General features: G+C 38.5%; 2 protein-coding genes across 4 annotated transcripts in view; both read right to left on the bottom strand.

Moving 5' to 3' along the window:
- The window catches only part of LOC144653143 (dynein axonemal heavy chain 12-like), a 54,344-nt gene extending 44,212 nt beyond the window's left edge, over nt 1–10,132 (bottom strand). Inside the window, exons 1-4 of the mRNA XM_078513062.1 lie at nt 9,989–10,132; nt 7,747–7,910; nt 4,529–4,619; nt 3,757–3,783 (exon numbers count right to left, since the gene is read on the bottom strand). Coding sequence (XP_078369188.1) covers nt 3,757–3,783; nt 4,529–4,619; nt 7,747–7,910 — 282 coding nt within the window. The 5' untranslated portion in view covers nt 9,989–10,132. The remainder of the gene's footprint in view (nt 1–3,756; nt 3,784–4,528; nt 4,620–7,746; nt 7,911–9,988) is intronic.
- Nucleotides 10,133–17,127: 6,995 nt separating this feature from the next.
- Nucleotides 17,128–19,256, bottom strand: LOC144653151 (allatostatin-A receptor-like). Of its 3 annotated transcripts, none has more exons than XM_078513076.1 (2): nt 19,163–19,256; nt 17,128–18,278 (listed from the first exon to the last, which is right to left on the bottom strand). In XM_078513076.1, the coding sequence occupies exon 2, from the start codon at nt 18,175–18,177 to the stop codon at nt 17,128–17,130; it is 1,050 nt and encodes a 349-aa protein (XP_078369202.1). In that variant the 5' UTR covers nt 18,178–18,278; nt 19,163–19,256. The 3 variants fall into 3 exon arrangements, with proteins under 3 accessions (XP_078369202.1, XP_078369201.1, XP_078369203.1); XM_078513075.1 differs by having other exon boundaries at nt 19,144–19,242; XM_078513077.1 differs by lacking the exon at nt 19,163–19,256 and adding an exon at nt 18,388–18,405.
- Between the last annotated feature and the right edge of the window lie 4,103 nt (nt 19,257–23,359).

Here is a 23,359-nt window from a genome sequence, read left to right as displayed (position 1 = left end):
TTAGAATAAAAAAGAAGACCTGTAGAAGGGTACCGTTAAGTTTGCAATTATAGAGCTGTAGACGCGTGGCGTTACAATGAAAACTTAAAGTTGCAAAACCGCATAGTTTAAAATGAAAATGGAGCAGTGGTAGAAGCCTCGAGTTAAGAATGAAAACGTAGAGCCGTAGAAGCGTCAAGTTTAGAATGAAAACGTAAAGCCGTAGAAGTGTGCAGTTTAAAATGAAAACGTTGGGCTGTAGAAGCGTAGAGTTTAGAATGGAAAAATAGAGCCGTAGAAGTGTACAGTTTAGAATAAAAACGTTGAGTCGTAGAAGTGTACAGTTTAGAATGAAAATGCATGTAGAGCCGTAGAAGCGTAGAGTTTAGAATGAAAACGTAGAGCCGTAGAAGCGTAGAGTTTAGAATAAAAATGTAGAGCCGTAGAACTGTGGTGTTTTGAATGAAAACGTAGAACCGTAGAGTTTAGAATGAAAACGTAGAGCCGTATAACCGTAGAGTTTAGAATGAAAACGTTAGGGTGTAGAAGCGTAGAGTTTAGAATGAAAACGTAGAGCCGTAGAGCCGTAGAGTTTAGAATGAAAACGTTAGGGTGTAGAAGCGTAGAGTTTAGAATGAAAACGCAGGGCCGTAGAACCGTAGAGTTTAGAATGAAAACGTAGAGCCGTAGAAGCGTAGAGTTTAGAATGAAAACGTAGAGACGTAGAAGTGTACAGTTTGGAATAAAAACGTTGAGCCGTAGAACTGTACAGTTTAGAATGAAAACGTAGAGCCGTAGAAGTGTACAGTTTAGAATGAAAACGTAGAGCCGTAGAAGTGTAGAGTTTAGAATGAAAACGTAGAAGCGTAGAGTTTAGAGTGAAAACGTAGCAGGGGCGGATCCAGGGGGGTGGATTGGGTGGCTAGCCACCCCCCTTGATCCACCAGAAAAATGAAAATAAACATATTAAAATAGAAAATAAGGACAATGTACATCCACCTTTCATAGTCAGGCGGCCGTTCAAAGTTAAGAAAGGCCATTTTTCCAAAATAGGAGATTTTCGACAGCCTGTTTTACGAACTTCTGGCTTAATGTAACAAAACATGTGTGTATAATTTGAAAAAATTAGATTCCTCTTAACTTTCGAGAGTTGTTTTAGCCTTGCTGGAATGATTTTCTTCTCCATTTACATCTTTTTTAGCGAGTGTTTGTACCGTTTTTTCGCATTGAAGCGATTTCACAAACAAGCAAAGTCGCCAAAGTTGTCTCCAGGCCACTTTGCCAAGGGCTAAAAATTTTCACGCATGTGGGTAAGCAAGAAACGCATATCTGTTCTTTCCTGTAAGTTCGTGGCCTGTCAACTTTAAATTTCAATCACTGTTCATTTCATAAGAACTAGACTGTTTCTCCGAAATATAACTCAAGGTAAGTTGAAGAAAGAATATTTTGCCAAATTATCAAGGAAAAACAGTGGTTTAATAACTTAATTGACAGCTGTATAAAGCTGCTCAGAATCGCGGAAATCACGTCTAAGAGGCTTCAATTTTTCAAAATTTTCTGAGGGGGCATGCCCCCAGACCCCCCTAGGCGGATGGAGCCTTCAGCTCCAATAACTATGGGCCTCACATCCAAACTCATTTGCACTCCCACTTTCAAAAAACTGCCTAAAAGCCCAACCCCCCCCCCCCCGAAAAAAATATTGGTAAACAGTCACCCCCCTTTGAAAAATCCTGGATCCGCCCCTGCGTAGAGCCGTAGAACTGTACAGTTTAGAATGAAAACGTAGAGCCGTAGAGCCGTAGAGTTTAGAATGAAAACGTAAAGCCGTAGAAGCGTAGAGTTTAGAATGAAAACGTAGAGCCGTAGAACCGTAGAGTTTAGAATGAAAACGTAGAGCCGTAGAGTTTAGAATGAAAACGTAAGGCTATAGATCAGAAGCGTAGAGTTTAGAATGAAAACGTAGAGCCGTAGTGCCGTAGAGAACTTTTAGAATGAAAACGTTAGGCCGTAGAACCGTAGAGCCGTAGAGCCGTAGAGCCGTAGAGTTTAGAATGAAACGTTAGGCTGTAGAAGCGTAGAGTTTAGAATGAAAACGTAGAGCCGTAGAAGTGTAGAGTTTAGAAAGAAAACGTAGAGCTGTAGAACCGTAGAGTTTAGAATGAAAACGTAGAGCTTTGAAGTGAATAGTTTAGAAAGAAAATGTAAAGCATTGATAACGAAAAGTTTAGAATGAAAACGCCTGTACTAATCTACGGCTATACGCATTTTCAAGAGCTACTGTCTTATCTGTGAGAACTGTACTAAGTAGAAGCGTAGAGCTCTACGAAAATCTCTACGCCTATTCGGACCTCATAAAACGTGCCGGGTATACGGCAGCACCCAAGCGGATCCTGCAAAACTCGCGTTGACGAAGTTCCCGGCAAAAAACCTCTTGTTTTAGACTCTCTAACGCCAGGCTCAAAACTACCTCGGTTTGTGCAACGTTTTTCCGAAGCGCTAAACAGCGCTGTTGTACAAAACAAAGGCAGAAACATCACTCAGTTCTTCGAGCGATGCTGTAAACTTACGGGTATTCAGACTTAATGATGTCCTTCAACCACCTGGCAGCAGCACTTACGCTAAAACTAACCAAAGGCTTCAAATGATTTTCAGGAACAAACGGCCATTTTTTTTTTCTCTTTCCTCTCACGTGACGTCTATCAGGTGACATCGCGTCACAATGTGTTCAGTCCAGTCCTTTTCTTAAAGCGAATCCTCAAAATGGTGGATAGGAACTAAAATCATGGCTCTGACACGTTTTTCAACCTCCCCGGACAGTTAAATAACGCTAGAAGGAAAGATTTACACGCGATGTGTCGAAAAACTCATGCTGCTGGCTGACGGTGGAGAACGTAAGCTTTGCAAAACGCCTTTGTTCTTTGCATACGTAATTTCTAAAAAACGAAGCTAGATTCAGCGAATTTGAATACAGATCAATGTTAAGCACACGTAAACGAACTTGCGTGCGAAATTTGGAGTTGTTTGTGACATTTTTTTAATTTGGCCAAAACACAAAGTGCGTTTCTTGCGCTTAGGCCTTCAATTATCAGTATAACACGAGCGAGCACAAGCAGTTTTTAGCCATTAGTCACACTGTTAGACTGTAATCATCTGGTTGAGAGTAGTCCTGAAATGGACTGTTGTCAGTGACTTAATGTTTTGACTTACAGTCGAAGCTCTCTTAACGGACACTCTCGTTAGCGGACAGTTCTACTTACGGCCGCCTTGTTTGAAACCCTGTTTTAACTTTCATACAAACTCTATATTAAATTACATTCTCGTAAGCGGACATTCCCGTAAGTGCCACGGACACATTCAGAGATTACGACTTTGCACAATTTCATTGTTTTTAAGCTCCTGTAAGCAGACACCCCAAAGAAAATCCTATTAACAACCTCTGTATCTTGTTTTTATCAATCAACAGTCACATCACTGTTCGTCACAATGATTTTACAGTAATTACAGTACCATATTTCAGTGTTAGTTTTGTCGTCATCCACGTCCGGTTACATTTCGAAACACCACTTACATTATTGATAGCTGGGCAAGCTCCCATACGAGGCCATCTATCCCTTACACCTTTAGTGGCCGCATACGAGAACCATTCTCGTAAGCAGCCAGCCCCAGTTACAGACACTTTTTTTGCATCCCAAGGGTGTCTGCTTACAAGAGCATCAACTGTATAATTTTACCATAACCTTAAAGATCACACAAATAAAGAGCCAGTGCTGTACTTACTCTGATTCTTCTCTCAGTGCTCATCATCTGCAGGAAAAAAACAACATTTAACTATTACATACCAACACACACACATTGTACATTGCGAAATGGATCTCAATTTCATAAGGTCTTGTGTACGTGCAGCTTGTCAGAAATGAAAGAACGAACTAGAAATTAATAACGGGTGAAAAAAACAAAACAAAATGTAACCAGTAATTAATGAAATTCAAATACAGTGGTCCGTTAAAAATAGGTACCAAAATGATTCAATTAAGCGCCCACCTTCCAATAAGCGCCCCCTTCCAAACAAGCGCCCCCTTTGAATGTGTTTTTTGTCAATAAGCACCTCTATTCCAATAAGTGCCCCATGCTAATGAGCGCCCCCGTTCTTGAAGGTGCCCCTATTCTATATATTAAGTGCCTTTACTGTGGATAACTGCCCCTACTGAAGTCATCGACATAACTGAAATTTCAACAGTTTGTTACTGTTACAGTTTCTGTTACTGTTGATTATTTTAATATTTATTAAAGTTTTGTTTTAAACATTTGGTTGTTTCTCAAAAAAATTAAATGAGCTCTCTGTCCTGAATAAGCACCCTGTCTCAAATAAGCGCCCTCCCTTGAGGTGCCAAAAGTAAATAAGCGCCCCTGGAGTGCTAAATTGAATCATTACAGTAAGCAAAAGTCAGTTTTGTACCTTACATGTAGCTTTACACTAAACATGTAGTGTGTCACACATATTTGATATACAGTATAATTGTAAAATTGTATAGATCTATGTGTATAATACCTGTGAGGGCATTTCAGGTTCACCAGCTGACATGGGCCTTCTCTTAAGACTATCTTCAGTATCCTCTTGAGCTTGGGATGCTTTTTCATACCTAAAGGAAAGAAGTTGTCAAAAGATTTACAGCAGTTGGCTTTGACATACCACAATTTCTGCAAGATTTTGAAATTGGATAATGACAAATGTTTTCAAGACCCAGAATCTTCCAGGTGCCATATACAGTTACCTTATTACATGAAATTTTCGCGACACTTTAATTTCACAAATTTCGCGATTCTAAAAAAATCGCGAAATTAAAGTGACGCGAACAATAAGTGTCGCGAACTGACGTGAATATTAAGTGACTCGCATATGTCAGTAATCAATGTAAATGGATGTTGTCGTCAATTGACTCACTTGTAGACATTCTGAGAACTTCTCTATTGAGAGTAAGTCCCCTCCTGCGTTTTTTTTTAATTTTGGCGTTATTGTCCCTTCGATGAAGTCGTTTTATATAATTCAAAGGCATGTCAAAATATATTGCTAAGAAAATGTAAATTGTGTCTCACTCAAAAACGCGGAATTAAAGTGATTTAAAATACAAAATTTTCGCAAAATCGCAAAATTTAAGTGTCGCGAAATATGTGCACCTCAAAATCGCGAAATTAACATGTCGCAAAAATTTCATGTAATAAGGTATTCATATTTAATTGTCTCTGAAAAGTGGCTGTCCATAGGATCCCTGGACTCCCACCTGGCTAAAAGCCTGACCACAGGACTCCCTGAATAGTGTGTTACTTTCCCAGGGGGGTACTCAGGATTTCAAATGATGGGGATGATTGAATGGGGGCAAAATTTAAGACCCAAAAAAATCCTGAGGGCTTCCAACATAACCCCAAAAAATCAACAGCAAAACACATTTGTTTGTACTTTATTCACAGAACTATGCAGCCAAAGCATCACTTCCTCAAATCTTCAGATTGTTTTAAATACCCCAAAATATCCCTACTTAAATTAAAAAAAATTCTTGCCAAATTTTCCTACCCACAAAAATCTGGGAATCGAAAATTTCAAACCCAAAAAAATCCTTCGATCATCCCTGTCACTCCCCTGGGGTTACTTTGCTAAGGCTCACCAACAACAATAATTAATATTAATCAACCTCCAGATAAGTCAGAATGTAAGAAAGAGTCGACAATTAAAGAAGCTACCATTTTAATCTTCTCAGAATAAAACATGTCTTATGTTTAGCTACTTCAATTTATCAAAGTTTTCTGGGGAAAATGTCCTGCCAGAATCCTCCTAGCACAGAGGTGATGCCTTTAATGTCAAAATGGATGGCCTGCACCATCCAAAATCTCACTCTTTGGAAACAAACAAGACGCTAGCAGAGCGTTCACTCCGGCCCTGGAAGTGACATAGGGGTGGAGGATTAGGGAGGGGATTGGGTACGTATCGGAACTCCCGGGTATAAGAGGCTAAAATAAAACATAAAATACAATAGCAAAGATATCGTTGACGTCACCTATCGTTATTCATGTGCTTTTGTGTGAACTTGTTGGACATTTATCGAACATTTAAATAACAGAGACAATGTTTGTAAACAAATATCTTCCCTATAAAGAATAAAGAAAAGCTGCCTAGATAAAACTAGGAATATAGACGTGGTTTTACAGTGTGAAGACTTAAATGCAAACAAATAAACAAAATGACCAGTAACCTTAGACAATACTGTGGAACCCCGATATATAAATGATGTACCAAGGGACTGGCGAAACCATATCGTTATATCGGGGAATCGTTAAACGTCTTAAACCGGGATTTCGTTCCGCTGGAGTAAGGACTCGCTAATGAAGACTTGTCAAAAAATAAAACCATCTCAATGTGGTACTTCTTGGTGCAGAAAAGCGTTTTTCGGGAGTTATTTACGAATCACGGAAGCGTTGCGTGACCACCAAATAGCGGCTGCGAAGGAGACTGGAATATTGTTTACACAACTCTGAAACTACATGGTTCCTTCCAAAAACTGAATTGGTAATACTTTCTACGCTCTTCATTTACTTAACTATTAATCAAACTACTTGTTTGCATTTTTCTGGAGTACTGGAGTAATTTTTTAAATCTTTTATAAAACACAAAACTAAAAGTCTGGTCGCCGTTGAAAGATGATCAGATAACACCGCGTCTGTCTCGAAACAGATCGATGTCTAGATCTTCAAAACCTAAAATATCGAACTAAAGATGGACAAATGAAAGAAACTTGAAAGAAACGTTATTTCAGATTAATTTTCATAGAAGGTGAAGCAAAGAAATGTATTCAAAAGGTCTCAAAAGAGTCAATTTTAAAACTCGTGAAACAACCCTTGCACGCTTAATTAAATTTATTCACGCAAAAGCATTTCTTGTACTGCAGCGGACGGCTTTATAATTTTTTACTTGACTTCTTTTACTGATCATGGTAAAAATGTCATCTAAAATTCAAAGCAATAATATACATAACATTTGCTTTCTGAAGTCTCGAGATGCCGCAGAAAGTCCTTGATCAAGTCCATGATTTGTATTCAAAACACACTGCGTCGCGACACAGTCTTCGCGGCCCCGAAAGAAAGATGGATTTCTTAACACTACCAAGGTTTTAGCAATCTGTACTTTCCCCAGAGAGGGAAGTTTACGTGTTTAACATAACAAACAAGACCTTGAAAGTTTGTAATCCGTTCCGTGGCACAAAAGACTCCGCATCAATGACTTCACTTGCAATGGCGACTTTTCCCTGTCGAGGTCAAGCAGATGGTACGCAAAGCACAATGGGATTACGTCACTCGATTGCGCAATTTTGCAGATTTGTGACTACAAAGAAATCAAGCCCATTTTACTACTCCTGGCCTCCAGCCGGAGTAATAAACTTGAGAGAAACGCCACCCTCTATCTGAAACTGCATGACTGTGTGATATTTCCAAATATTAGTTTTAACTTGCAACCTGCAACAATTGGTAAAATTTGTAAAATGACGTCATTTGACTACGACACCAATTCATAATTTGTTATTTTTTTACGCTAATTAAGGGCAACTGTTATCAAAATGCCACAAATAATGAGGTTTGAGGGGTTTCACAATTTAAATAATACATGTGAAGAAACAACAAAATGATTCTAATAGTTGTAGTCAAATGACAACAGTACATCGCGCATGTATGTCATATTACATATATTATATATACTGTATATAGTTACAAATCACTTACAGCTTGCTTGTTAAGAGTCCTTGCATATGCTCACTTCTTCTGTAGGTTCTGAGATAACTTTTGTCAAACTTTGAACTGGGTGAGGTGGGTGAAGTAATAGGCGGAAGGCGAGGCAGTTTGCCTGCTGAGCTGGAAAGGCGAGCTTGCTCGTTTCTAATGGACATCTAAAAACAGTACATTGAGACCAATAAATACAACAAAAGGGATTCATGCTCACTGAATTAATATCAAATGCAAGCCATACAGACTAACCACTTTTGATTTTTCCTGCTTAATCTCATTAAATACTCTGCTGTGCATCAAATTTTCAACTCTCTTCTTCGTGTTCGGATATCCCAGTGAAACTTTGTTGCTCATGTTTGATATATTTCTTGAAATTAATGAAGCCCCAGGGGCTTTTGGTCCCACAAAAGGAGACCAATAGTAGGTCACAGTGTCATGCATACAGTTACCTTTATAACCCACCAAATTAATTTCCCCATGCACTTATAATGGACAAAATGCATCACATGGTACAAAATTGAACAATGGGTATCAGGCAATATTAACCCCTAGCCTGCATAGCAAGCGTCTGTGTAGTTTTTTGCATGTTTAAAAGAGTGCGTGATCTCGAGTCAAGGCCGCACAAGGAAAAATCGAGGAAACGCCTGCCCGGAACCCCCCCTGAAATATGTTTTTTTTTTTCATTCTCTGCAGGCTAAATTTTATACCCCATCCAATTCCATCACCTGATTTCATAGACAAGTACAAAGCAAATGAACATGTTGCCCTCAAAGCTTTGCTTCTCTGCTAATTGATCATTTTTCAGACAATCTTTCAGCCTCAGGCTGCATTATCCTCCAATACACCAGCTGCCTGAAGGGGTTTATTTACTAAATATGTACAGAAGCTTCAATCTGAAATCAGTAGAGAAAGATGTTCTGCAGCTTGGCATACTAGGGTACAATCATAGTCAGCATGATGACTTATTTAAGTAATAAAGGATCTTGGCATAGACTTAAATGCCTTCAAAGCCTTTGGAGGCCCGACACTCATGTTTATTTTCTGTATTTCTTGTATACAACTATCCAGGGATGTCACTAAGGGCCGGTGGCCGGCTAATCTCAACCACTAATTGAGATCTTATGGTAGATCTGGCTGAAAATTCACATGAAACAAAGCCTGGGTAAACTTTTAGAGCTGCCAAGGCCATAATTAAGTCAGCCAGGCCTGTTAGACCCAGCTTAGCATTTTCGTAGCTACATGAACACTAGCTGAAGACTAAACTAAAGAAAGAAATCATCATGTTGTCTAGATATTTTACAAAAATAAAAAAAAAACATAAGCTTTTAGGTTCATATAGTTTTTCTTTTGCTATGTCAGAGTGAGAGGCTGTTGTTATATATCAATATTATATCTGCAGCTGTATATAATCCATTTAGTGTTACCCTTACCCGGTATGTTATTAACCAATTATTATTATTATTGATTCCAAAAGTATTGGCTATATTTGCAAAATTACAACACTACTATCCAGCAAGGGTACTATTTCGATCAGCGGGGGCTTAATTACAGCAAATGTCATATTAGACCCAAAAGATTGGACCCTTATTAGATGGTCTCGACTTCTTCAAATTTTTAAGTTCAACGCTTGCTACGCAGGCTAGAGCTGCCTTTGTTTCAAAAGAGGTCCATATAAAGCACAGAAGAACAAACTATACTTTTTTCTTTCTAACTGCTGGAATGCAGAATAAAAACAGCACGAATATAATGTAATAAGCCTGCTTTGTTGTTTTTTAGATGGTCTCGACTTCTTCAAATTTTTAAGTTCAACGCTAATGCTACGCAGGCTAGAGCTGCCTTTGTTTCAAAAGAGGTCCATATAAAGCACAGAAGAACAAACTATACTTTTTTCTTTCTAACTGCTGGAATGCAGAATAAAAACAGCACGAATATAATGTAATAAGCCTGCTTTGTTGTTTTGGAGGGAAAAATGAGGACGAAAGCGCGTTTCGTCTCCAAGGCAAGGTCTCGCGAGGAGTACCAAGCTGTGATGTCTGAAGATTTCCGAGAAACCATTGCTGATTTCGTTTAGAATATTTACGCAGTTATTGAAATGATATTTTCTTCGTTATAAAACTTGAGTGAACAACAATTTAAACTCACAAAGGTAAGCTAAGCTTATACATAAGACAAGTTTATACATCCATTTATAAAGTTAATATCATTGGTGTATAACACCTTCCTTATTTGTTGTACGTACCTTTAATCACTCTTTATGGATGAATTCCTCCTTTTCATTTGTTTTCAAAAAGCGAAAAATGTTCGAATGCAGAAAAATGCCATATTTTCTGCCTTCTTTAATGCACAACTTTTTCGTTTACTACATCAAATATGGCCGCCTTCGTCTTCTTTGTTGCTATAGTGACGTAACATATAAAAAATAGGTCCGCATAGCGTACGCAAGTAGTGTACGTAGCAAAGCAGGATTTGCAAAGGAAAACCAGTTAAGAAAATAAAAGAATAAAATAGGAAATAGAAATTTACAACCACCGTCTACAAAACATGTATTTTAATAAGACCTTGTCATGTTTTCATTACTTGAGTAGCCTCTATTAAGGATTTTTTAAACCTGTTTCGTGGTTTCCTTAGTGTGTGTTATTACTGTAAACTTTTAACATAATTTTAATTATGTTAAAAAGCTTAAAGGAGCTACGTCATGGACAACCAAGCCATCTTGAAAAAACTGGCAATTTTTTTTTTCAAGTTTGTCGGTCGTAATCCGTCTTAATCGTCGTCAGTCTAAACCATCCTTGGTTATTTTCGCGTTGTTGTTACTCCTTTGTTGTTTTTCTACAGTACAAACCTATTTTTCTGAGGTTTTCTTCAATTTTGAAGTACAGTTATCAGAAAAAATACTTAAAATGTCGTGACACTGCTCCTTTAAGTAGCGAAGTCCACTTCCAATAAATTATTTAACGATTGACGGACGAAAGGGATAGATGGAAAGATGGGTCGGGTCGGGTTGGTTGGTTATTCGTTGTGCAAGAAGGATTTCTGTGACAACTTCCCACCCCACCTCCCCCCCCCCCCACCCCCAACAAATACACATCTAACACGCGTCCTTTCAGCAAACAAATTATTTTTTAATTTATCGACCATTTAGGCCATCCAAATAAAATGTTTCGTTTCCCATCGCCCGACCGACCAATTTTTTTCGAAAAGTAAAAAAAAAAAAACAAATTCACTAGTCAAAGAAGCAAGTACTTCAATTTACAAGCACAGGATCTTGTTTTATGAACAACAATTGGTATTTGATGTCTTTGACTTTAATAAACATCGACACTACGTTATTTAAAGATTGTTTAGACACTTTATAAGGAATAACGAGCGAAAAGACCACGTTTTCGAGTTGACTTTGTAATCAGGCTTTCTTATTTAGCAGCCCGGCCTTCTCTGGAACCCAAGTGTTCATTCTTTTTTTTTTTTTTTTACCGACTGACCGACCCATCATCACAAGAGACGGGGCGATGGGAAACGAAACATTTTATTGGGATGGCCTTACCCGAAGTTAAAAATCTGCAAGTTTTAAGACGACAATCAAAGTGAGGATTTCTGTGTTATTTTGCAACAGGCTGTTCTACCAGCCCTGACCAACAAACGGTGAACAAAGCATTGAAAAGTTCACGTTTTCTCGGGTGTAGGTCCAGTGTCTTCAATATGAAGGTGATCTTCCTTCAGTGTCAATCCTCCTTGTTCCTTCCAACGTCTTTAAAAGGAAAAGCATTCCTTGACTCAGAACTATCTTTAAAAAGAACAAGTCCAGCTTTCGCGTAAAACATCTTACTCCAAAAATTCTCGGCTTCAGAAATAATAGTAACAAATTGAACTTTATTAGGACCTAATTACTCTCACAACGAGTAGGACTGATCTATAAAAACCTTTTGGAGGGACTAAAGAAAACCTTGCCGGCTTTAGCAAGGTGTAGTCACCACGTGATTTACAGTATCTTGACAATGAACTAATTTGTAAGCTTAGTTCAGATTATTAATCTGAACTAAGCTTACAAATTAGTTCATTGTCAAGATACTCGTCTCCAATATTGCATTCATACGTAAGGAGACCAACGAACTGTTAATCCTTGTATGAACAAGAAGCTTGAGAAGCTTAAAATCGGGCGCTTAATAATTAGCTATCTGTTAAATTGACTTGAAAGGCAGGGTACAGTACAGTAAAAATCACTGGAAAAACAGTCACTTAAACCTATTCAGGCCGGGGTGGGGGGGGGGCTTTTGAGGCCCGCGCTGACTTTGGACGCTTATAACTTTTTCAAGATTCAACCAAACGCTGCCACACAACGCGCGTTTATCTAAAATTTATCTCGCAATAATTTGGTAGGATTAGTTATTGTGCCAGTAACTTGAAATCACCATGGCAACGTCATTTTGACAGGCTTGTTTTCCCAAATTTGAATTTTTCGTGTTTCAATAATGAAAATCTGGAATGTTTTCAAGATTGCATTATTACTTAATGACATAATGGTCTCAATTTATAAAAATATATTTCGCAAAATACAAATAAACGATTGAACTAGACGTCTAGAAAATATAAATTTGTAACACTTAGCAAAGTGCAGCCTTTTCGCAATACTTAATAAAGGCGGGGTTTTTACCTGAAGACCAATTTTTCCAGCGCTTTAGGTGGCTGACGCATTTCAGTATTTTCCAGCCCTTACACTTTAATGGAACAGTATACAACTCCTAATCAGGTAACTACTATTGTCAAGAAAATGATCACAACTTATTGACCAATGATTAGGTATTTGTTTCATACCATTACTGTAATAGCAACTGGTGAAGAATAGTAGTACTGACCCAAAGTATAAGGGCTGGAAAACACTGAAAACCATTTCAGTCGCGTTTCAAGGAATCCAAAAAAGCTTTACTTATCCCATATATATTTGTTTTGCAGTATTTTGTTAATTTTTGGACGATTTTGGGGGATGTCTGGGAGGCGATAGTTTTTCTACAAGGATTAGTAAAATTTAGACAAATAAGAAATATTGGAGATTTAATGTGATTTTAAAATTTGAATTTGAAGTTAAAAATTGGTGGACGGACACCAAACAGTCTCCTGACAACCCGGAGTGCTCTTGCGAGGGGGTCAACTGTTTGGAGGTGTTTCCATTCTTTTCTTCAATCCCTTGTTTAAATCTCTTAAAGTTCCATTCAAATTCAGGTAGAACCCCACCTTAAGTTTTGTTCTTGTGAGAAAACAACAGAAGTCAAAGGTTGCGTGATATAACCAAGCGCATGAATTTAATTCTCCCTCCCTTTCCATCTCCTTAGCGTTTCACCCCCACCTGTCCCTCCCTTTCTACTCTCATTCAATGTAATGTTTGTTTACATTTCCTAACCAATTCAGTATCGTACTAATCTGTGCCAAGCAATCAGATTAGAACAGAAACTTGCCTTAATTTTGATCTCCCATACCAGGGACGGCGGAGCAATTTTCCAAGTGGGGGGGCTGACTAGTGACTTGAAGTGGGGGGGGGGGGCTAAAAAGACTTTTCTCTTAGTAAGTCTTTATTTTTTCGGAAATTCTGGGGGGGGGGCTAAGCCCCCCAGCCCCCGGCTCCGCCGTCCCTGCATACCAAGACCTTGGAGTTTAAATCGCTAATAAAACAAAACACACTTGATAATAATTCTCTGAGGTTATACACCTTGCAGTATTAACGTACTAACGAACTTGATAACAAACCCCATGTCGTACTAAGGATTTTTACTGGTCAACATAGAAAACAAGAGGGTCCTGAAGGGGTAAAATGGGAGCTGGGATTTGCCCCTTTTTGGGCTGGGAAAATGGGATTCGTGCACTGGGACTGGGATTTTACCACTGGGAATGGGACAGACACTTTGGAAAATGGGAATGGGATTTCTCTTCTTTCTGAGACTTGCTAGTCTCTACTCGAGTTATCCCGCTTTGATGACGCCAAAAGTCAGCATTTTCCACGTTTTGGCCTCCTATTGCAAGTTCTCGTTACCAGGCTTTACGCTGCGGTCATGTCATGTCCGTGATCAGCGCTTTGTTAGCTCTGCACGTGTCGGAAATCGGAAATCAAACATCACCAAGGTGTCGTTCAGCATGAGCGATTGCTATCGGCGCGCTATGACTATTGAATTGAAATATGTTTCTTCGAACAATGCAGTATTACACACGGAAAGCAGCAAGATCGAATTAACTCTGAAGCGCAACCCAACAGACTTTTATGTGGATTTCATTGAAGCGGGCAGCACGAAGAGAACGCCTTTTATTCTTAGAACAAAATAACAAGTAGAAATGCTTCGAGCCAGTGAATCCGGGTCACTACTGGCGAGGATCATCCAACGGGTTACGACATTTAAAAAGGCATCTGTGAACATTGTGTTCGAGAAAGCTACGGAGTCAACAGCCCCGGGGATCTCAGGCTCAACGACCTCGGGCAGCACAGCAAGTGCCGTCACTGACGCGGGTAAAATGCCCAAGAAAGCAGCAAAGAAAACAAGTAGCATACCTTGCACACATGAAAAATATCCAAATATCAACAGTTTGCCCTTTTAATTTATTATAGTCATTATATGCACAGGTTTTTAACCTGTACTTATGGAAATGGGATTTCTTGTTTATGAACTGGGATTTCGACCAAAATTAGCCTGGGAACTGGGATTTGGACCAAAATTGGGCTGGGAACTGGGATTTAGGACCCCCCTTCAGGACCCTCAAACAAGTTCACAATGGTTTGTTCCCAAAACGTTTTTTACTGTACAGAGGGTCTGTATATTGACCTGTAACTTGTATACCGTATTGAAAAATTCAGAACGAACCGACTTCTGCCCGCTACCATGATATCATGTTGAAAAATTAGCTCGTTCGAAACCGTAGCAAAATCGTTAGAAACAGACAAGATACAGCCGTTTACTGGCAGTCTTTGAAAATCCTGAATTTCGTCAAAATGAGCCAAAATAAAGTTTCCTTTATCAATATGGTTCTTATCTTTTTGTTCAATTCTATGAACTGCTTTTATGCAGTACTGTCCACAAAGATTTCAATTTCCTCAAAGTTTCGGGACCAATCGATACAAAATATTTCGTGCAGAATGTAATTTGATTAAGCGAATGTTTTCACGTCTATAAATACTTCAAGCAGTGAATGAAAAACCGTTTTGTTTTCATCGATGAGAACCACTTTCAAATAGTTAATGCATAAAATATAACAATCAGATCAGAATACAATAATTATTAATGTAAGGTCTCGCTATTATGTCTCGGCAGAGATACTTCTTTTTTGCAAGTTCAAATGTATGCAAATTTCGTGTGAAATGTAATTCGATTCCATTGTCTTGTTTACAAACTCTTTCTTAAGAAAGTCGCATTTTCGTGAATAAAACCCATTGGCCTGTTTTGTTTTCCTGATCATGTTTGTCTGTGATTTTTACAAAACATGTGGTCTTTTTTTTCGGAACTTTAAGTTGTACAAAAATTCCTATTTTGAACACATATGTCACTTCGGGAATTTCTCATCTAAAATTTCAATTGGTATTTAATTATAATTATTCGAAGTTTTCATTTTCAAGTCATCTTTTCATTCCATATATATATATAGCTTTACTGATCTCGTAAAAAATTCCATTCAAGTTCACACCAATACTGTACATTGCCAATGTTTTGCTGACGTCTTGAAAAGTGTCTTACTAACGTCACTAGTCAAATCTAAAATATATCCAAACCAAGTTGTGCAAACATTCTACTCTTTTTTGACAGGCGACTTTGACACCCAACTGTGCGGAAATAAAAATCGACATACGTCTTGCTAAATATATAAAAAAATAGTTTTAAAGTGGAGTCCGCCTCAAAAAAATGTTCCGCCAGATCACACTGCTATTTGTAGAAACCAGCAAAGCGTCTAGTTTCAAAGTTTCCCACAAAAACATTGCGTGACATGAATGAAGTTACCCCTTTTATTTACAAAAAATGCTTCAACTTGTCAAAGCAACTACAGTTTCACAATGGTGATTATTAGTACTTTACCCCGTAAGCTTTTTTCTCTGTCCTCCCGCCGAAGCAAAGGAGAGAACCAGATTGCAGATTAGCCCAAAAGTCGACCCAGTGTTCCTACAACGATTTACTGTCAAAACGGAAATGAAACCGATTGGCCCAGGCTATCCCCGTCATTTTTAGCCGACAGGAGACTATCGTCTAGGACGCCCAAAGGGTAAACTATAAATCGGCCACGCCCGATTAATAAACTAGAACTTGATCTGATAATTTGGATTAGTAGCACTGTGTCACGATTCTATCTACTGAGGTTAAACAATATTTGTAAAAATAAATTAGCCTCTCGTTGTTTCAAATAAGAATGTATCAACGATAATGGTTTGTAATATTAAATACCGGAATAACTTTGTCGTATTCAGTGAGCCTGTCCCTATTTCACCTACCCGCCTAAAAAAGGTCCTTCGTGAAGCCAAAAAATTTCAACCATAGTTTTTAACGGTAACATATATGATACGAAAGAAACAACTATCGTCTACAATTTTCATTTTTCATGTTCACTTTTGGAACACTGAAGCGTAGATGAAGTTAGAACAGGTGCACTGATGTATGACCTCTAATATGATAACCAGCACGTGCACATTAGAACAAAAAAAACAATTCTCGATATTGAACTATTGAATTTCGATTGGTAAAAGCTTGTGGTGACTTTATTGAGCTCTTGGTTAAGAAGCACGTGGAGAATATGTGGAGCCACTACACGAGGAGAAAAGTTACTCAGGGCGCAGTCTAGAGTAACCCCAGCACGCAATCAAATTCACGAGTGTCTTGAAAACTCCCAAATTCATGCAACAAAAAGCATGCCAAGTATGGAGTCTATATAGCGCAGCTACTTAGCATAATCAATAATTCGATTGTAATCGACTAGCTAGCTGGGCCTGAAATTTAAAACGGAGAAACAGGCCACGTTGCTATTGGTTTTTTAACTCTCACAATGGCTATGTACGACTAGCCTGCGTAGCAGACGCGGTAGGTATGGGAAACGCGAAAGGCGCGAGGGAGGGGGCCACTCGAGGAAAAAATCGCGCGGCCTTCTCGCGATCGCGCACTCTTTTAAACGCGCTAAGAACCGTACACAGACGCCTGCTACGCAGGCTAATGTAAGACTATATTTATTGTTATGTTTGATGATGTATAGTTATGTGTGGTTAGTGTACGCTTATGTTTAGTTGTGACTATGTTATCCTATGTATGGCTATGTATTGCTATGAATGGCTAATGGTTGGCTATGCTATGCCCTCACGTTTGCACGCTGTTCTTAAAAAAAATAGTTGCGTTTTACATACAAGGATCGTAAGTGAATGGCAGGAATTTAGTCTAAACACTTGGTGTCTGTCATTTCAAGATTAAACTCTTGTGTCTCCACATACCAATTTGTACGCTGACCTTTAGCACCACACTTACACAACGACAAAATCGGTGAGCACACGTTTTTTAAGGCTTGATTGTAGTTTGTACTAAACACGAAAAGAATAACAGGGTTAATTGCTGTACTTAAAGAAGGACATATGTAGAACGTGAGCCCTACAAGTAACTGGCATGTATCCTTCACAAAGAGGTATGGGAAAAATTTTTTAAGAAACATATAAATGCAAAGGGGAGTCCAGCACACAAAAAAAGCTGAAACAATGGCTATTAAGATTTTCAGAATCTTCTGATTCTGTTTTCGTCTTTTTTCGCTTTGATGACCTTTTATCAAGTTCCCTGGGCTTGGTCTCCTTTTTAGTGCTCTGATAATCACAGAGTAGAGAATCATGATCATAACGAGGGGGATCAGGTACAATAATACAAAACCCACACCATTAAAAACTGTTAAAGCTCCTTCGTCCATCATAAATCTGCAAAATGTTTGTTGCCCTACTTGAATTATCCCGGCAAATAAAATGTAAGGTATACCACAAAGTATAGGTATTATCCAAGATAACAACAATAAAATCACCCGAATTTTCCCATTTAACACAGTAACTTTCAAGGGAAAAACAATGGCAATAAATCTGTCTACAGCAATCAGCAAAAGGCTCAGAACAGAAACTACCTGTGACACTATTCTAAAATACATTCCCATTTTGCAAACAATGTTAGCTGAAGATTGGGCGATAAGGATGTTAGTTGTCAGCATTCCTTCGCTGGCGTAAAGCGGCCAGTTGAAGAACGGCCCAAGAAGATCCGAAACCGCCATGTTGACGATGAAGTAGTTGGTACTTGTTCTGAGACTGGAGGTCTTGATAAAGGTTATAGCGACCAAGATATTGCCGACGAATGTTACTGTACTTATCACAGATAGACTCATTGTAAACATTGCAGACACCACTGGCGAGCAGGCGGCGGTCGAGTTCAACTGCCCCTCCGTGGAATTATTCATTGTGTGATTTATTAATAACTGCAATGAGATGTTTCTGTACGTGATGATACTTTAAAGTTTTCTGATGCGGAATGAAGACTGTTTTGCCATAGCCGTTTCACCTTTATTGAAAACAACAAGAAAAGATGAATTAGTGGTACAAATTTGTTAAAACTAGTAGCGGAATGTTGAATATTACGAAAAACCAAGCTGAGAAGGAGTCTGTCGGACCTTAGTCGCCGTGCACATGATGCTACACTTGGTCAAATGAGGGCGTGAAAGGAAGTCGGGCTTGTGAAGTGCCACAGTTGAGTGGTTTTTCCGCGTGCGAGCGGACTTTGCTTCAATTTCTACTACTGACACGCAGTTTCTCATATCTCTTTTTTGAATAATAACAGCAGTTCTACTAAAAGATGATAGATATACCTTTTATCGTAAAACGTTTTACCAATGATTTTGTTCACTTATGTTTCTGGATCATTTAACTCCTTGAAAGTTTGTAGAATTGTTCTAGTTCTTTACTGCTTGATGTGAATTTGTGAACTGAATTATCATAGTGAGTAATGTAGTAGTCTTAGTAACCAGAGGAGACTTCGGTTTTCAATTTACTATTTATCAGTGAACAAGCCATATTAAATATTTCCCAGTCATAAATTCCACGATGGGCAAGTTCTCACAGAAGTAGTGTCGGAATGGAACCGTTTTTACGTTTGCTTACTTCTTTCAAAGTTGTACAAAACTTGACTGATAAGTTTGCTAGGACAAATATTATTTAGTCATTAAATACGACTTCCACGTGGTGGCAGGTAAAAGTACCAAATATTGACAATTAAAATACAATAAACTACTACATGTATAATAACAGCACGTATTCAAAATATAACAGTTAAGTAGTTATAACTACAAAGGACGGAGTATTTACAATATGATGTACTAATACGGCTGAAGTTAGGAGATACGTTTCCATTCAAACTGATTGTAACTTACTGGAAATTACTGATCTCACTTTTTAGTGACGATTTCGCTTCCTAGCAGTGACGACCGTCCACTTCCCATCAGTGTATTAAGGCTTTAGTAGTCCAATACTTAATCACTTTAGCTTAAGTATTCGTATGACTTAGTCTTCCTGTTTACAAGCATTTCACATGAATTGATAATCACTGTTATCGCCTGCGGCCTGCTTTGAAATCTAACTTTCCGACTCAAAAAAGGGCTACGCACGTCATTTTATATTCTGTTACGTAGTTATTCCTTTTAAAAATGATTTTAAAAATTAATTTTCGATAATACACAATAAGACGCCTAATTTATTCCAGAAAAAATGCTTGGAATTCGGGCAACAAGGATAGCGAAAAAAATAGACATAACTGGCGAAAGATTAACATTACGTTCACAACGAATCCCATCAACAGGAAAAGTATTAAAAGTAAACCGAACCTCGTGGCTCTAAAGTCTATATTTCTCATTCATCTACTTTCGTTTCCTCTCGCAAATTGCTATAATCATGTTCATTTTTTGTCTCAAATTATACGAGACCCCTCAGTTTTATTCAAATGCAATGGTAACCAGAAGTTAGATTTTTGCATAGCTTGAGCGTTTGCACACGGTGGATCCAATTTAATATCTTGAAATATGGCTATTACAAATTTGATGAAGCTAATGCTTTTGACTCAAATGTTATAAAGTTCTAAGGGCTAGCTCAAATCTTTCAATGAAGTGATCAAGTGGGGTGAAAACAATGTACATGACTTTTGCTAAACTAGAATGGATAAATTAAACATTTCCGAAGAAAAAGGATACAGTGCAGGCAAGCTTTGTACACAACTATTTCAATGCACGTTTTGTTGTCTAACGCCAAGAGAGGTATCCTCTCTTGCTAATGCATATCCTGGCAATAGGGTCTCCGCCCCTGAGGTGCTCATGCGCCTATGTATGCATATAATGTAACACATTTCTAAAACCATCTATCTACGGAACATATGCATAAAATGGATGAAAAACACGAATAACAATAGAAAAATGCATTTGTCCTTTGAAATGATAACAGGCTCAGAGCTGCAGTGGGAAATATGACTAAAGCTACTTATCAGAAAATTAGATAGCTGGGTAGATCTGTATAGTGGTGTGTTTTCTAGAAAACAGACGCTGCCGAGAATTCACCCCGGTGACGACACAAAGTTGTGATGTGTCAACTCTGCTGCTTTTCTGAACAGATCCAACTTCTCTCTGCTTACAGACTTGTGAGACTCTACTTGATATATTCCCTTTGGCCACTAAAACTTTGACAAGATGAATGCAGACTATTTCAAGTTGTTAAGCTATTATAAATTACTGCTATTTACAACCCCCAAAATTTCTTTCAACACATCTATTGCATTTTATGATTGTAAGGAAACAAAAAGCTGTTGCTAATGGACTGGTATGAAAAAAAATTTGGAATGGCTACACTTTAGGTTAATAGTCATTTGTTACTGTTGGTAAATGTTACAAATAACTATAAAAACATTTTCCAGGGTATCTTCTAGATATACATTGTTATACATTGATATACATTACTCTATTTGGATTCATTAAAGGCCACTTAGCATGGCACAATCATAAGGCTTTGTTCTTCTCTTATGCTTCAGAAAGATGGGTTGGTACAAGCAGATCTTACATTTCTGCATGGACTTTTCATTGTAGTTTGCGCATCACAAAAAGACCTCAAATATCCGCGAGAGAATAAGAAAACATAATATCATTCTTCCCACCCCTTGCCTCCAGCTTTGCGAATGCACTCCCCTAATTTCTAATTTCTAATTACCTCTTCACCGCCCCGCCCCTTTTTTTTTTTTTTTTTTTTCAAAATATATTTTTTTTTTTTCTTTCTTTATTTTTATAATAAAAAAATAATCTCCCCCCCTCTTTTTATAAAAAACCCCCCCCCCCCATTCACAAAAAAAACTCGTAGTCTAATTTTAATTATTACTAGTATAATGAACTATAATGATCTTGCTTGTGTTAGTATTGCTGTTTTAGGGTAACCGTTTAGTTTTTCTTGTTTGTGGCGACCTCTGTAGAACTAAACACGAAAACGGGAGGAAAAGCCCAGCACAACACTGTACAACTGGCGATATGTCTCGGAATCAATGTTAAAGAACAAAAAAAGACAACAGCACTACGTCAAGAGGTCAGTAAAATAACTATAACATAAGTTTGCGTCCCCAGGTGTTACGACACTCGATTGAGAACCGCTCTATATTTTCGCGACACTTTTTCTTTATCGCTCGTAGACCGTTTTTGCGTAGTTCTTTTTTAGGCTTCGGGCTTTTGTGGCCTTTTCATGCTCAACTACGTGGACATTACGTCCTTACACTACGAAACGGTCCGTGTTTCTAAATAAGAATCAGCTAAATGCATTTACCAAGTACTTAATCGTCAAGGGTACTCTCTTTATGTTTATGGTACTCACTTCGTTGTTTAGCAAGTGGGACCAAACACTTGTGCGCTGCCAGGGCATATTTCGAACATATGAAATATTTCAGTACAGCACATCATCTGTTTCGACAGAAACGCTTTGTCCGCGGACCATTAATGAGTGTGGCCTAAAGGGTGTAGCCAGTGTGTTATGCCTCCCTCGCCTCAGCAACCCTTATTCGGCCTATTCCTTCTCATTGTTTATAGTTTACACGTGCATTGTTCAGATTGATGCACTCACTCTCCTCACTGCCCATTGTGCCCACTGGCACGCAGGGCAGCAACAAAGGTCCTCCACTGCTGTCTGTCTTTGGCCAGCTGTTGGATGGTGTTCCAGCTTTGGTTTAAGCCCCCTCAATTCTGTCTCTACTGTACGTTGCCATGTATTCTTGGGCCTGCCACGCTTGCGCCTTCCTTCGGGTGTCCAGTATAGTGCTGTCTTTGTGATGGATTCGTTTTCCTTTCGGATGACATGGCCAATCCACCTCCAGCGCCGTTGCATAATAATAATAGTACCCATGTCCTCAGATTGATGCATTCTTCCAATAAAATTTCCTACAGTGAACTTGGCTGAGATCCACATCGAAAGGCCTAATAAATGGAGGTAACTTGTGGTAACTGAAGTAATTTTTCACATTGCTGTTTGTATGTACAAATTTAAAAACCAACTTCTTCTTACTAAATTTGATAGGGTGCAACTGAAAATCTGGAATGCTATCAAATCAAGCATAATTGCAAGCTACAATACAATTCCTTTCTTCTGTTAGTTAATGTCCATATACTTTATTTTCCAGCTTATTTTCGCTAAAATTTTTTAAGTAAACTTAGTTTTTGTCTGTGTGTTTTTCATTTCATTTTTATTCTTCTTTGTATTGTAAATTTAATTTAATTTAGGGGTGCAAATAAAGTTGTTGTTGTTGTAATTCACTCAAGGGAAAATTCATTTTCCGTCCTTTGCCGTTGTGTATAAACTTTACCGTCACTTAATATTTAACTCTCAATAATGGTCTTTCAAAAAAATACACGTCAATTACGCACCCAGGGTATAATTTGCGATACTTGTGATTATTAAACGTATCCTCACTTTATTTTTTTGCCGTAATAAATGGGCAATAAAAGATTCACGTGAATTGAAAATGAAGTGTTGATCCACCTTTCAGTTTGGACCTTGCATTGTGTGCACGTTATAGGTATTCATTTTCGCCGTTAGACTGAAGACAATATTTGAGGAGCGGTGGTGCGCTTGATTTCGGATCAAGCGGTTCGGTGTTGCGTTGCTTTCTTCAAGTAACATACTCCAGGTTGGAGCGTGGTTCACGAAGATTAATGGGTCTGTTGAACTCGGACAAGTTTTGGCAACTGGCAATCAAGCCCGGTGCTCTCCGTTGTGGCGCCTGGGGACGAGTCGTTTCGTGCTACTAGAAACGAAGATGGTTGTTCTTTAACTCCGGCCTTGTTTGCCACAAAGTGAAATTGAAGCGAGGGAGATGGTTGATTTTCATTACTAGACGCGATGGAGTTGCAACCAACAGTTGAGTCCGAGATATTTCTATTAACGGTGAAGATGTGTTGCAGTTATGGGGGGGGGGGGGGGATGTGATGAAGGGTCATACTTAGAAAGGGAAAATTGGGGAATGACGGAAATATATAACCCAACCCATTGTTGGCACTTATTGTCTTCAGCGCCTCTTTCTTCTTTTACAATCAACGCCGCCTCCACATTTTCAGACAAAAACTGGCAGGGTTA

Source organism: Oculina patagonica, chromosome 5 (genome assembly GCF_052425735.1).
Source record: "Oculina patagonica isolate OP01 chromosome 5, crgOcupat, whole genome shotgun sequence".
Taxonomy (NCBI): Eukaryota; Metazoa; Cnidaria; class Anthozoa; order Scleractinia; family Oculinidae; genus Oculina; species Oculina patagonica.
This window is presented reverse-complemented; position numbering and strand designations above follow the sequence as displayed.

Excerpts from the sequence above, each read along its gene's own strand:
- LOC144653151 (XM_078513076.1), bottom strand. The coding sequence starts at position 18,177 with ATGAATAATTCCACGGAGGGGCAGTTGAACTCGACCGCCGCCTGCTCG.